The sequence below is a fragment of the Xenopus tropicalis genome, chromosome 9, assembly GCF_000004195.4.
Source record: "Xenopus tropicalis strain Nigerian chromosome 9, UCB_Xtro_10.0, whole genome shotgun sequence".
Classification (NCBI taxonomy): domain Eukaryota; kingdom Metazoa; phylum Chordata; class Amphibia; order Anura; family Pipidae; genus Xenopus; species Xenopus tropicalis.
The window spans coordinates 68,630,358-68,644,211 of NC_030685.2; the positions used below are offsets into that span (position 1 = coordinate 68,630,358).

At 37.4% G+C, this 13,854-nt stretch overlaps 1 protein-coding gene across 1 annotated transcript in view; it reads right to left on the reverse strand.

Moving 5' to 3' along the window:
• LOC100490088 (collagen alpha-1(XXVIII) chain) overlaps positions 1-13,854 on the reverse strand; it is a 38,967-nt gene that overhangs the window by 1,366 nt on the left and 23,747 nt on the right. The window contains exons 16-35 of the mRNA XM_002936757.4: positions 13,253-13,321; positions 12,923-12,991; positions 12,772-12,840; positions 12,516-12,587; positions 11,890-11,958; positions 11,012-11,083; positions 10,775-10,843; positions 9,554-9,622; positions 8,125-8,193; positions 7,196-7,264; positions 6,539-6,607; positions 6,319-6,387; positions 6,049-6,117; positions 5,317-5,397; positions 4,902-4,937; positions 4,431-4,467; positions 2,836-3,393; positions 1,786-2,021; positions 677-776; positions 348-530 (exon numbers count right to left, since the gene is read on the reverse strand). Of these exons, the coding sequence (XP_002936803.2) occupies positions 348-530; positions 677-776; positions 1,786-2,021; positions 2,836-3,393; positions 4,431-4,467; positions 4,902-4,937; positions 5,317-5,397; positions 6,049-6,117; positions 6,319-6,387; positions 6,539-6,607; positions 7,196-7,264; positions 8,125-8,193; positions 9,554-9,622; positions 10,775-10,843; positions 11,012-11,083; positions 11,890-11,958; positions 12,516-12,587; positions 12,772-12,840; positions 12,923-12,991; positions 13,253-13,321 (2,134 nt within the window). The remainder of the gene's footprint in view (positions 1-347; positions 531-676; positions 777-1,785; positions 2,022-2,835; positions 3,394-4,430; positions 4,468-4,901; positions 4,938-5,316; positions 5,398-6,048; positions 6,118-6,318; positions 6,388-6,538; positions 6,608-7,195; positions 7,265-8,124; positions 8,194-9,553; positions 9,623-10,774; positions 10,844-11,011; positions 11,084-11,889; positions 11,959-12,515; positions 12,588-12,771; positions 12,841-12,922; positions 12,992-13,252; positions 13,322-13,854) is intronic.

Sequence of the window (13,854 nt, forward strand, 5' to 3'; positions counted from 1 at the left end):
TATAAAAAGTATACGCTAGATGGCTGTTAAAATGCTGAAAGACTTGTTTACTAAATGTACCTTGCACCCCCATATTTCCACCTGCTGTGGAAAGGGTGGCACATGTGTATCCCATGGACATCCATATGCAAACCCAAGCATGCCAAGCATGAGTACAGCACAGCTGCTCAGCATAGGGACTAGATAAAAGAATATTCATTCAGCAGCATTGTTGTAAACATTCTGAACCCCCGCTCAATTACTTTGGATATTAGGGTGCTAATCAAATCCCTTGTGTCTGAGTCTGTGTTTATAAATCTATATATTTAATTCAGTGGTTGCGTTTCTTTATTTGCAATTAGTTTAACCTGTTTTAGGTACTGATGGCTCAATGAGCACAGAGGAACCCGATGGTGACAATATCACTGTCGATGTGGATTTGGATGTTGATATGGGCTGCGTGGATGAGGAGGAAGATTGGGATGATGACGAAGAAGATGAAGATGACGATGATTGAGATGATGAAGATGTTTGCGTGGAAGATGATATTACTGTTGAGGAAAGATTGAATAAAATTAAATTTTCAATACAACTTTTTGGCATAAACAGTTATAGAGGGACCAAATACAACAATGCAGAAGAAATCAACTTGGTTAGTCCCTGGATAGCAGGATGTGTAATCTAGAATTCATTGTACCTGTTCCTCTTGTGTCCAAACCACCTGTAATGTTTTCTGACTCCTCTTCCTCTTCATCATAGTCCTCCTCCTCTTCCTCTTGCAGTTTAATTACTATGGTCTGAAATAAATGGTAGGGTTATTAACTTCTCAAGGATGCTGGGCAACTTGCCTAAGGGCTAAACTTCGACATACATGTAGTCACATGGGTTAAAATATAATGGAATGATAGAAAAATCTGATGTGTAAACGACACAAAAGGATTGCCATCCCTCATGAAATGTCTGTCGAAAGGCAACAATGCATGCTGCGTCATCAAACAATATAAAATCTGATCTGATCTTTTTTCCCTCCTTGAAATACGCTGACTGTTGAATGTAGATACAGGATCAAAACACACCATCTGACTAGTATTGCATGACAAGATCAGATAAAATCTGATCACAAAATCCATTCAAAATCTCCCATGGAGTTTAGCCCTAGGTGGAGTAAAAAGACTAATAGGTCATTTCAGATAGGTGTGGTTATCCAAAATGATCCAATTTAGCCATAAAAATGTGCGGTTCTTTTCCTTTGTAATAACATTTTCATGTGTTGCTGACTTCTGTTTCCCATTTGTGTGCTTTGAACTTAGTAGTTTTTGTTTTCTACCTTCCATAAACAAAATCTTTTTACAAACAAGATTTATTCATCATTTATAATGCAACACATGTGTTGTTTCCAGGTGCCCTGGTTATGTGGCTAATGCATCTAATGGTTACAGCCCCAGATCTGGATTTAGGTTTGTTTCTTCCCTAGGCCTTACAGCTCTGCTTTGTGCAGGAGTATTTACAGTACGGCAGAAATGGAGAAACCAAAGGTGAGACACCTATTGGAATCTCCAGCCCAATTCCCTGTGCAGCTCCCTTTTATGTGACCAAAATTATGGCTACAATAGAGAATTTGCAATCCCTTCCACCTTGCTGCCCAGGTCTTTGTGTCCTTTTCCCATATCCTGCACAGCCCAATGAAAGAAAAAGAGCTGAGACTTGAGCAACTGGCTGTAATAAAAAAACCCTAAAGGTGGTTCCCGCAGTATATAAAAGTTTTTATATCAGTCCTAAAGGTTAGGGAAACCTAGGTTTTCTTACTGGTTGGGGTTGCGGTTGATACTTCTCCTCTGTTTGTGCTGTTTTCTTTTCATTTTCCAGTTCAATCTGTCTGTTGTATAGATTGTACCTTTCCCTGTTGATTTGACTTATTGAGTGAGTGGAACTAAGAGATCCCTTTTGCATGACCATTGAATTTATTGTACTTCCAATCCTGTTGTAAATAAGAGCTCCGTTCTCATCTTCACAGAACTGATTAACCAGTTTGGATTCCAGAGCTATAGGGAATAAAAAAAAATAGAACTGTCATTCAGCTACACACCCTGTGTTGGTTACATTTAAACATTTTAATTTGTTAATAAACTGGTTAAATTGGTGGTATTCTATTTTTGATGAAACAAATCAGAATCAGAAAGGTTACTTAAAGTGACACAAAAGGACTCCTTAAAGTGGGAGCAAGGTGCAAAAAAAGGAACGTATGGATTTTTTCCACATTACACCTTGCTCTCTCGTATCTGTTGGATGAAAGGCTTTGTAACCAACTGCAGAGGCACAACGATTTCTGCCTGCCCTTTTTTAAGATAAACCCCAAATCCTTGAAGTATTAAACATTTATTTATAACATTTCCTGGATAACCATTTTTGCACATCATATTCAAGCTTTTAATAAATGAAACTGATTCCCGTGCCCTTCCTTGAAGCCTTTCTCATGCTGCAAATGTTTGGGAAAATAACAGTATGAACATTATCATTTACATTCCTCCATAACCTAAAACATTGACTAGATTTTGCCTTTGACATAGAGATGCACCAAATCCACTATTTTCGGATTCAGTCAAACTCCAAATCCTTCGGAAAAGGATTTGGCCAAATACCTAACCGAATCCCAATCCTATTTTGGATATGTAAGTTAGGATATGGAAGGCTTAAAGAGCCGTGTTTATGTGACAAAAAGGCACATGATTTTATGTATTCGGATTCTGTTCAGCCAGGAGCATGGATTTGGCTGAATCCAAATCCTGCTGAAAAAGGCAGAATCTTGGCTGAATCCCAAACGAATCCTGGATTCGGTGCATCCTTACTCTGACATACCTGGAAGGGTGTTGAAATCATCAATCAGATACATGTGTTCACTGTCAGGGTCAGAAGCAATGAGGTTCAGCTCCCGCAAGAAGTCGACCTGTGTAGGGTCAGACGCATTGACAATTCCAATGGCGTACATTTCAATGTTAGCAGCTTGAGCCTCGCGGACAGCAATGTCCAACTTCACCGATTCTCTCTTGTCTGTCTGTCCATCTGTTAGTACAATGGCCACTTTTCGCACTCCTGTTCTAGCTCCAAAAAAACCTTCCTGTGTTGCTTTACGTATAGCTGTGCCAGTGTATGTGCCCTCTCCCATGTACATCATCTTCCTTATGGCTTGCTTTACATCTTGCTGGGTGGTGAACCTGTTCAGCCCAAATTCTAGTTGGACATCCAAACTGTAGAGGACGAGTCCAATGCGAGTGGCATTTCTGCCCACGGTCACCCTGTCCACCAGAGCTGTCACAAAGTCCTTGATGATTTCAAAGTTTTCAGGCCCCACGCTCTCAGAGCTATCAATTACAAACACCAGCTCCATAGGGATCTCCTTGCACTTAACACCACAGCCTGAGAAAAAAAAACCCATTGAAAGTTGAGAAAGCTGCTCATTTTTTATTGTTGTTCTTGAATTTATATTAATGTCTTTAAATTACTGCGTCCATGGTAATCATGGCTTTGGCAAGGGCTAGGATTGGTTAACTAATAGTGGAACATTTTAGGTAAAAAGTAATACATTGCATTTGCATAGGAGGAATGTCAAAGAAGATATTTTTTATGGTCAACAAGTAGAAAAATTGGGCAAAAAATTGCATTATATTTTTTTGAACATTTTATTAGATTTCATTCTTAAGGTGAAATTTCCATGGCAGTTCTATAGTAATAATAATACTTACCTAAACCAATATTGGTCAGTATTATATACTTATTTTTATATAAATACTACGAGCCTAAAGATTATCATCGTACCCCTAGACACACAAGTGAGACAGCACTTGTATTAACAGTTTTATACTACTAATTTGGTAAGCAGTACTATTAACCACTTCCGACAAGTATACCTTAAAGGGGTTTGTTCACCTTTGAGTTTGCTTTTCGTATGAAATAGAGAGAGCTATTCTGAGACAATTTACAATTGGTCTTTTTATTGTTTGAGTTTTTTTAATTATTTCACCTTTTGCTCAGCAGTTCTCCAGTTTGGAATTTCAGCAGTTATCTGGTTATTAGGGTTCAAATTACCTTAGCAACCAGGGAATGGTTTACATGGGAGGCTGATATATTTATAGGAGAGAACCTGAATAGAAAAATAAGTAATAAAAAGTAACAATAACAATTGTAGTCTCACAGAGGAATAGTGTTTTTGGCTGCCGGGGTCAGTGAAAGTTGGAAAGAGTCAGAAGAAGAAGGCAAATAATTCAAATACTTTAAAAAATAAATAATGAAGACCAATTAAAGATGCTTAGACTTGGCCATTCTATAACATACTAAAGGTGAACCACCTGTTTAATATATGTTAGTGTTGATATTTTATGACATTTCTAGGGATTGGAAGCAGTTCCAATTAATTTATTACTTCAGTTCCTATTATGTGGAAGGATTCGACTTACCACAGATTTCCTTGATTAACTTAATGATATCTTCTCTCTGTGTAAAATGATAAAATACAGTAGATTATTTTCTGCATTTGACAAAACATATAATGGTTTATTAGTAGTTATTAAAGGAATTATGTCACTTGAAAACATGTCTTAATTACAAAATGCATCAGTTAATGATGTTTCACCAGAAGAATCCTGCATTCATAATTAATTTTGAAATTTGACTTGGGGCTAGACATATTCTTAGTTTCTGATAAACTTCAGTCACACTTTACTGCTGCTCTGCAAGTTGGAGTGATAACTCCCTGACAGCTGTATTGCTAAAACTACCCACCTAGTGGTAGATATGAGAAAAGCACTCAGTATTAACAACATCGGATTTCTAAATACTTAGCCCAGAGGCCACCCCCATTCCAGTCAGTTGACTAAACTTATCTCTATATATCCGGCAATACAAGTTTAAATGTTTAGTTGCCTTACCGTTAGTCCAACTTCTCCCTTTACGCCAGGTCTCCCCTGAAAGAAACACAAGATTCTGTATTTTGCTTGTTTTCAGCAACCGGAAACTAGATTAGTCCTAAAGCTTAGTTTTTATTGGTGTTAAAGGGGATGTAAAGTCAAAAATCATAATTGGGTGTGTTATTTAGACCAAATGAAATGAATTTGCTTTATAAACTCATTAAAAATGATCTACTATGTTTCAATTAGAAGCCTTAGTATTTTTGCATCTTATGCTATTCCCCTGAAATGAGCTCTGATCACAGCTCCTGGAAACCTACATGGCCAGTGGCTGATGTAAAAAAAAAAACAGAGGACTGCTCTGTCCCAGATGTGAGCACAGAAGGTTTTGGTTTTTAATTCATTACTTCAAGCCTGTGAGTGAAAATGGACTTACAACTTCCCCTGGAGCTCCACTTTCTCCAATGTCACCTTTATCTCCTTTTCTTCCTCTTTCACCAGGAGCACCACGATCACCCTAAAGGAGATTATCATTAGTCGACAAAATAATCATGAAACATGGTAGGATCACAAAGGACTGTGAAGAAAAGCAGCTACAATATCCATCACTCTTAAGATCTACACATGGGGGGGGGGGTCTACTTGATGCTCTATGTATATGCACTGTACATTCGCCTTAATGGGAGACAATATCTCAGAGGTTGAACATCCAACTGGGTTTAGGCTTTCCTCCTTCTCTAGAAAGAAATCTTGTCTTGCTGTCTCTGTTAACATTATTCGTTTTTAAGAAATATTAGCATCAACCATCTTTTTAATGACCAGGTGACAACCCAGAATGGGTCTGAAACAAAAAGAGTTGTGGTTGCATATGGACAGCAGGTTGGACCTCAGGGGTAAGTTTTTTCTTGCAGCAGGAGGGGAGCTCATTTCTATTCATATTTTGTAGTGTTCTCTGAACATACGAAGTGAACTAGGAAAAAGCTGTTTGTGTTTTTATAATTACAGCACACGCCAATTTTGATAGCTAAAGTTTGATTAAGAAGTCAAAATTGTCCAGCATTAGGTATTTTGTAGTTTTCCTTTGGGGACTGTACAGGTCTCTATAATCTCAACAGAATTTCCATAGGGTTTAAGCAACATTTTTTAGAAGGAGTAGAACTGCCCTAACCTTGGGACCTAGAAGTCCTTCTCCTGGAGGTCCACGGGGGCCTGGTCCTCCATGAATTCCTTGTTCTCCCTGTTGATAAAAAATGAATAGCTTAAAGACAAATATAAGAGGTAGTTTTACCTATCCTCCTTTACTTCCAGATATATTCTACATTGACTCATTACGTGTTTTGTTATAAAAACTCATTATTCATTATCTTCAAATACTCTAAACATACTCTCATGATTAATACAAAGACAATAGATGCAAGTTATTTTTTTTTGCTCTTACCTTTGGCCCTTGTATACCTTCCCCTGGGGGACCTTGTTGACCGGGCAATCCTGTTTTCCCTTGATTACCCTGTTTTTTGAGATACAAACAAATATGAATTATTATTCCACCAATGATACAAACACATACTTATAGTCTAATTAGCCTGTTAACATTCAGATACAACTCTCTGCATCCTTTTACGTAGTACATGCATTACTTCTGAACCTGTTTTACTTACTTTAGGTCCTAATAATCCTTCTCCTGGGGGACCAGGAAGACCTAAAGGTCCTCTTGCACCTTGATCACCCTGTAAAAGAGTTCAGTTTTATTTAGTAAAGCAAAACAACAATGTGTATTGAGAAACAGATCCCTGATATGATATATCTTACTATGATGCTAATTGAACTTTATTGGTTGGATTCAGAGTTCCAGAAAATAATGCAACCAGGAATTGGTAATACCTTTACTTGAATAAACTGGGGATAATGTACATTCAAAGGTAAAAACTTAATGTGAATAAATTAATGCCACCTAATAAATGTGGGGTCATCTAAAAAAAATGTTGTAGAACATGGTTTTTGTTTAAGAAAAAGAGATGAAAAAACTGAAAGAACGAGGATAAATATAATTTATGATCCTTCCACCCACTTTTACCCTAAGGGGAAGGGGAAAGACTGGAGCAAAGAAAGGGCAAGGCGAGTACTTGTGTAAACTAGTGTTATATTTCACAATTCTAAGATTTGGGATATTATATAGGAATACATATTTTGAATACAATTTGGATGGTGGAGGAAAAGACTATCAAAAAGACTTGGGACAACTCTTAGTTTAGCTTCTCTTGAAGACCTAAGAGCTGATATGTACTATATAGCATTGAATATGAAACTAATAGTACCTTTGATCCTGGAAGTCCGATTCCTTCAGGTCCAGGTTCTCCCTGAGGTCCAGGCATCCCAGGCATCCCCTTAATTTTGAGAAATAATAATAATATTATTAAGACTGTCCTTTGTTATGAAGAAACAAATCTATATGAGAATGTAGCATGGCTTTAAGGTAAAATAAGTATATGAAAATGTAAACCTAAATGTAAACATTACAACTTGCAGATATGGGAGAATATTTGGGTATATCTAACTATGAGCGCTGACAATTATAATGTAAATGCCCAGAGATCTTATTGTAACACAAATATTTGTGCTGATTAATCTAAAAATTGCAGTACAATTGAACCTGCACAATCTGAACATAAAGTATATGCAAATGCACATGGACCTATTCATGGATATAGCACAGAGTAGGTTCCTGCAGAGTAGCAGTTGTAGGATGGAAGACCGGTGGCTGGAAGTTATAATAAGAGAGGAAGGCACCAACAGGGCACCCATAGTAAGACTTTGTATCACTGGCGCTGCCTAGCTTGCAGCCTTTTCTATTGTTGTCAAAGTTGTTCCTCTGCAAGATCTGAATGGCAATAAGTTGAAAAGTGCTAGTTTGTAAAAAAAACGGTTATGCCCCAGGCCTTGTAATAACCAGACAGTCCGGACTGTTCTAGAATATGTTTACTTATTGTTTCAAGTACTGCACAGAGTGTAGAATCTACGGTACTGGCTATCATGTACCTGGCAGCCAACTGTGGATTCTATGTACATATTTCCACCTTGATCAATGCCACCCCTGTTTTGTTGGCAGTATCAAAGGGCACAGAGGTTATAGCAGTCTGAAAGTGCCTTGCTCCAGATTTGATGTATTAAAAACTTGTCTTAAGGACTCAAGTTGAAGGATTCAGTAAACTCAGCATTTAATTGTTTAGTGTAGATATTTACTTACGGGTAGACCTGGGTAACCATCTCCTTTTGGTCCAAATGGTCCTGGTGGTCCTGGGCCACCTCTGTCACCCTGTGGAATAAAAATATGAATGTCACTTTGGAAATAGGTGCACCCCAAAATCACTTTACTAAAATATTATATATATATATATATGTATATATCTATCATATACATAGATGTACTATATATATGAGGTATACTTCTACATCCCATTATATATTTATAGTGTTGCATATCGTCATTAGTTTTTCATTTCCTTCTTTATTCAGACCTTGGTATCACTTTTGCAGTGACAGGGTCTCTGTGTTTAAGCACAAACATACTCCACACTGCTGTACAATAAATGGAGGAGGTGTACAAATTGTAGCCAAATTTTGCTTCTAGCTGCTATGTAGCCTTTAAACCAATGAATCACTTTCATGTGTGTGCTAATGAGCTGGGGCTTAAAAGCTCCCTGCTTTTCCACTAGAGCCTTTTTGAGCTAAAGGTAGGTGCAATAGGTCTTACTACTCAGTCACATTGTTTGCTGGGGGACTTTATTTTAATTGCATCACAGACTCAAAGTCATTAGACAGTGTAGGACTCACATACAATGAGGGGCCTTGACGTGGCACGTGAGCTTACATATTTTGGCCAAAGTGTGGTACTAACACCTCATTTTTTGTAAAAATTATTTTTAAAGGCAAACTAAGCGCTGGCAAACTTTCTTACTCTTTGTGAATAAATGGAGGTACAGGTATGGGACCTGTTATCCAGAATGCTCAAGACCTGGGGTTTTCCCGGATAAGGGGTCTTTCCGTAATTTGGATCTCCTACCTTAAGTCTGCTAATAAAATTATTTAAACAATAATTAAACCCAACAGGATTGTTTTGCCCCCAATAAGGGGTAATTATATCTTAGTTGGGATCAATTACAAGGTACGGTTTTTATTTTTACAGAGAAAAAGGAAATCAGTTTTAAAAATGTGAATTATTTGATTAAAATAGAGTCTATGGGAGATGGCCTTTCTGTAATTCGGAACTCTCTGGATAATGGGTTTCTGGATAAGGGGTCCCATACCTGTAGTACCCTTTTTAGTAGCTTAGTTAGCAATCTATAGTAAATAAAGCTAGTGTTACTTTAAAATTTTAAGTGGCTTTGGTTGATTTTGATATTTTTCTATGCTACCCATAACTTATATTCATTCATTCATTCATAAATTTATTCCTCTATGTGAGAGTCTATGGTAGATGGCCTTTCCGTAATTCGGAACTTTCTGGATAATGGGTTTCTGGATAAGGGGTCCGATACATGTATATAATGAACATGCAGATTACATACAAATAAGAGCAACAGCTAATAACTGATACAAGCTTTGTGGCATGTGTTAGCATTTATTCATTACAAAGTTAACTTCAGCACTACAGGTGCTATTGCTTTGCTACTTACCTTTGGACCAACAATGCCAATGCCTGGTTCCCCTATTAATCCCTGAGGCCCTGGAAGGCCAAGGTCACCCTGTGATGAAATAATAAAATGTTACATTGTATAAAATTAGTATTGAAAAAATAACCTATATTCCAAAATAACATCAGTTGGCTAAACAAGGTTTTTTTTTAGAGGATGCCTTAAACACACATTGACATTGGGATACATTTCTAACCCCTATAGAGTTATGCACTTTGCCCCACATTTATACAAGCATCTACTGTATATATGAATGTACTGTATAGTAACTGCTATTATAATAAATTTTGCAACAACAGTGCCACCTGCTGGTCAGTTCCTCTGATTGTGTGGTTATAGAGAGATACCTTCAGAAGGACAACAGAGAACTGTTTTGATACTGCTCTTCTCAAAAGATCAGAAAAAGGGCATAGCGGGCATGCAATACTGTTTTATTACCACCAGGGGCATGCTGTATTTGCATGTACACTGGATACCATTTGAGAGACAGGCACCTACTCATATATAGAGAATATATACATGAGGGTTGATTCACTAAAGTGCGATAAGCGTTATCGCATGCTTTTTTGCATTAAAATTGACGGGAAAAAAAACCCAGCGTGATTCGCTAAAGTATTATCGCGTGTGTTAAGACACATATCGCATGCGCTAAATAATGCATGATCGCAAGGAGTTAATTCTCGCATAGAAATAGTACTAACTCATGATTCACAAACACATAAGAAGCGTTAGATGCGCTAAATATTGCATTAGTCTGTGCGAAAATTAACACCTACTTGGGGCAGGCGGTACTTATAGAAAATTGTAGTTCGTGAGCTTTTGGCAACACAATATGGACTTTGCAGTGGGATTTATTCAAGTCTGTGTTGGCCCTAGAGTGATGCAGCCTCCAGTTTGCAGGGAAATGTAGTTTTACGAACGTAATGGTTACGTGCGTTAAATCTTGCACTAATATAGCAAGTGGCGAAATATACGCACGTGCAGAAAATAATGCAAGAAAAACGCATGCAATAAATAATGCTCGTTTTAACGCACTTTAGTGAATCAACTCTATGGTCTTAGCAATCAGTAAGCTATATTCCATATATATATTTAAGCGGAAAAAATTAAGATACTTAAGGCTCTAAATTTCCATGAAAAGTATAAAGGTTAATGATAGGAAATGCAAATGCATATTAAACTATTACTGCAGTCAGTAGTTACCTTAGGACCAACAATAGCGCGACCTGGAAGACCCGGCATTCCGAGACGTCCTGGGGCACCAGGTTCACCCTAAATATGAAAAGCAGAAAATACCTGCTTAGATAATCAATCCAGCAATAAGGTATAGGTTACACTATTACCAATCATCATTTTAGTTTACATTTATGGTTTAAATTGCTTAAAAACATAAAGTATAACTTGCAGTCCATTATACAGAGGGCAAATGTTTCTAATTACTTTTGGTCCTGATGGGCCAGAGGGTCCAGGGGGTCCTGTCAATCCACGAATACCTCGCTGACCTTGGTCACCCTAAACAAACACAGTAAAACAAGTCAATTTCTGCAGTGGGATTCTAATAAACAAACAAAAAATATGAATCAGTCAGACCTGATTGTCCAGGAATTATCTTTCAGAATACACCCATAGTAGATTCCATGCATTCCATTCCATGATTCCATTGCAATTGTGCCAACCACAGCTTAAAATGCCCTCCGGTCACCCACATCATGCTGTCAGTGGTTTTTGGGTAAACCTAGAACTCTTATCCCAAGTCTCACCTCTACCATCTCAAAATGGTAGGGAGTCATCAAATATGGGTCAGACTACTTATTTATTTATTTACATCCTCCCCAAGAGGTTGTGGGGGCTTAAAGCAGAGATATACCCATATAAAACAGAGAGAGTGCATAAGCTATTTGTTTTAATCCATATACCAAATCTTAGCAGTGCATGGACCCACCCTTCATTTGCGCCTTTACAAGGACTAGAGATCAGAAGTCAGTACAGACCCAACTTTTATTGGCCTATATTCCCCTAACCTGCCCCCCCCCCCCCAATATCACCTTCTCATGAACACAGTGCTGTAGTAACCATATAGGTGGCTCTGCACTTATGTGCAACTAAGTAAATGAGGAGTGTTTTATATTCATGGATTATGTAACTGAACAGGGTCATATTATATCTTTTTTATATATAAGAAGAAATACAAACCATGCAACGTTTGTAAAGACATTCCTCAAGAATTATTTTGATTTACAATAGCTACATTTTATGAAAAAAGCAGTTGCTTCTAAAAAATATAAATACAGGTTTTTTTTTTGTTATATGACACTGACCTTTTCACCTTGTATGCCAATGCCGGGGGACCCTTCAGGGCCTCTGAGACCTGGCAGCCCTGGCTCCCCCTGAGAAATAAAACAAAATCATTTTTTTAAACATTATTTTTGCTTACATTTTTGAACTTATATTACTACAGGTATGTCATGGTTCCGAAAGCTTATCAGATAACATTGCAGAGTATATGTATTAGGGTTTGGCAGTTATGCCCCTGGAATCTGATTCACGGATATTGGGATTGAGTTGGAAGTTCATTGGGCAAATCATTCAGTCTTCCAGTGTCTCAGGCACCATAATTTGAATAGTAATCTCGGTGGGGCAAATAAGAGGGTTATATAAGAAGAAGATTAAATAATTTAAGTGTAAAAGCATTAACTGTATCAATTGGATTTTTGTAACCTTGAAACTGGATCTCAGACAGTTCTTTTTAGAAGTTACCTCAAGTGGAGGCAAAGCAGGGGGTAGAGCTTTTCATTGATTATATTCTACTGCTATTGAGGGTAGGATTTTCAGATATATTTAAGTGCCATAGTTTGCGTAATCTGCCTGTCAATGGTTTCTGGAAATTTTCATTCTTAATATGGTATTTTGTATGTTTTTAAAATTCATTAAATAGTTATATAACCTTTTGTCCAGGGGCTCCGTCCTCACCGGGTAGACCAGGTAATCCAGCTAATCCCGTAGACCCCGGTTCTCCCTAAAAAATAAAAACATCAATATTTTAGCTGTGATAAATGAGTAACCATTTGGGGGAATGTTCTAAAATTAGAAGAAATAATAGCAAACTAACAATATGTTTGCAGTAAGTATGAATACGTTGAAGACAATACAAACATTCTTATAGGATCGCAATGTTTAGTGGATTACATATGTCAACTCACCTTGGCGCCTGGTTCACCAATCCCTCGTTCTCCAGGTACTCCAGACTCTCCGGGTAGGCCTTGCTCACCCTATAACAAGCCATATGTTAAAAAATTGATTCTGAGGTGTAAAATTTCTTTGTCAGTTATTTATACTGTAGAATATCCTTACCTTGGATCCTATTAATCCTTCTCCTGGTGGTCCCCTCATTCCAGCTGGTCCTACAGGACCTTGTATTCCCTAAATTAGTATATAATTTGTTAATAAACTGTGCATTGTGGAATATTTTTAATTCAGTTTTTAAATAGACAACAAAAAAACTATTGGAATTTGTGTTAACAAACTACAATCTACATCATACTAAAATATAGTATAGGGTTATGTAGCACTGTGTAATGATGTACATATATTCTTCTATAAACTCTTAATCAGTTTGCAAACTTGAATAAACTCCATCAGGGCAGGCTAATATTTAATTCCTTATGGGTGGGAAATTCTCACCTTTTCTCCTTGAATTCCAGCACCAGTTAAACCAACAGGCCCAGGCAAACCAGGAGGTCCAAAGTCCCCCTACACAAATAAGTATACAAACGTTATGATTGAATCACTATGATGAAAGAGAGAGGAAGAATTACTATAATGTGAGACAGAGGGAGGATAATACCCAGGTTTATTTTGATTAAATGAAGCATGGTGGTTTTAGGGGGAGCTTTATTTCAAAAATAAAAATAAGCTTAAGAAATTAGCAAATCAGCAGCTTTTCCTAACTTAAGAAAAACAACAGTCCCATATTGTGTTATGGCAGAGAATCTAGATAAGACTTGAAGATAATGGTTCGTAGAAATAAGTGTAGGTGTATCCTTGTGGGGCCAAGTTGCATTCACACCTTGCTACCAATTTAGGAGTGTCCCTTTTATACTTCTGTGTAGTGCTCCCAAGATAGAGGGGCAACAAAGACGAGCATTAAAAGCAAGTGTATTTAACACCAGCGTTTGACTTCCTGTGGTTTTCAACCTATTTTAGTTCAAGCCCCCAGTGAAGCTCAAAACTGTGGTTAAATCCTACTTGAAGGTCTAGTCAGTACCCTACTTATGAAATGGGTA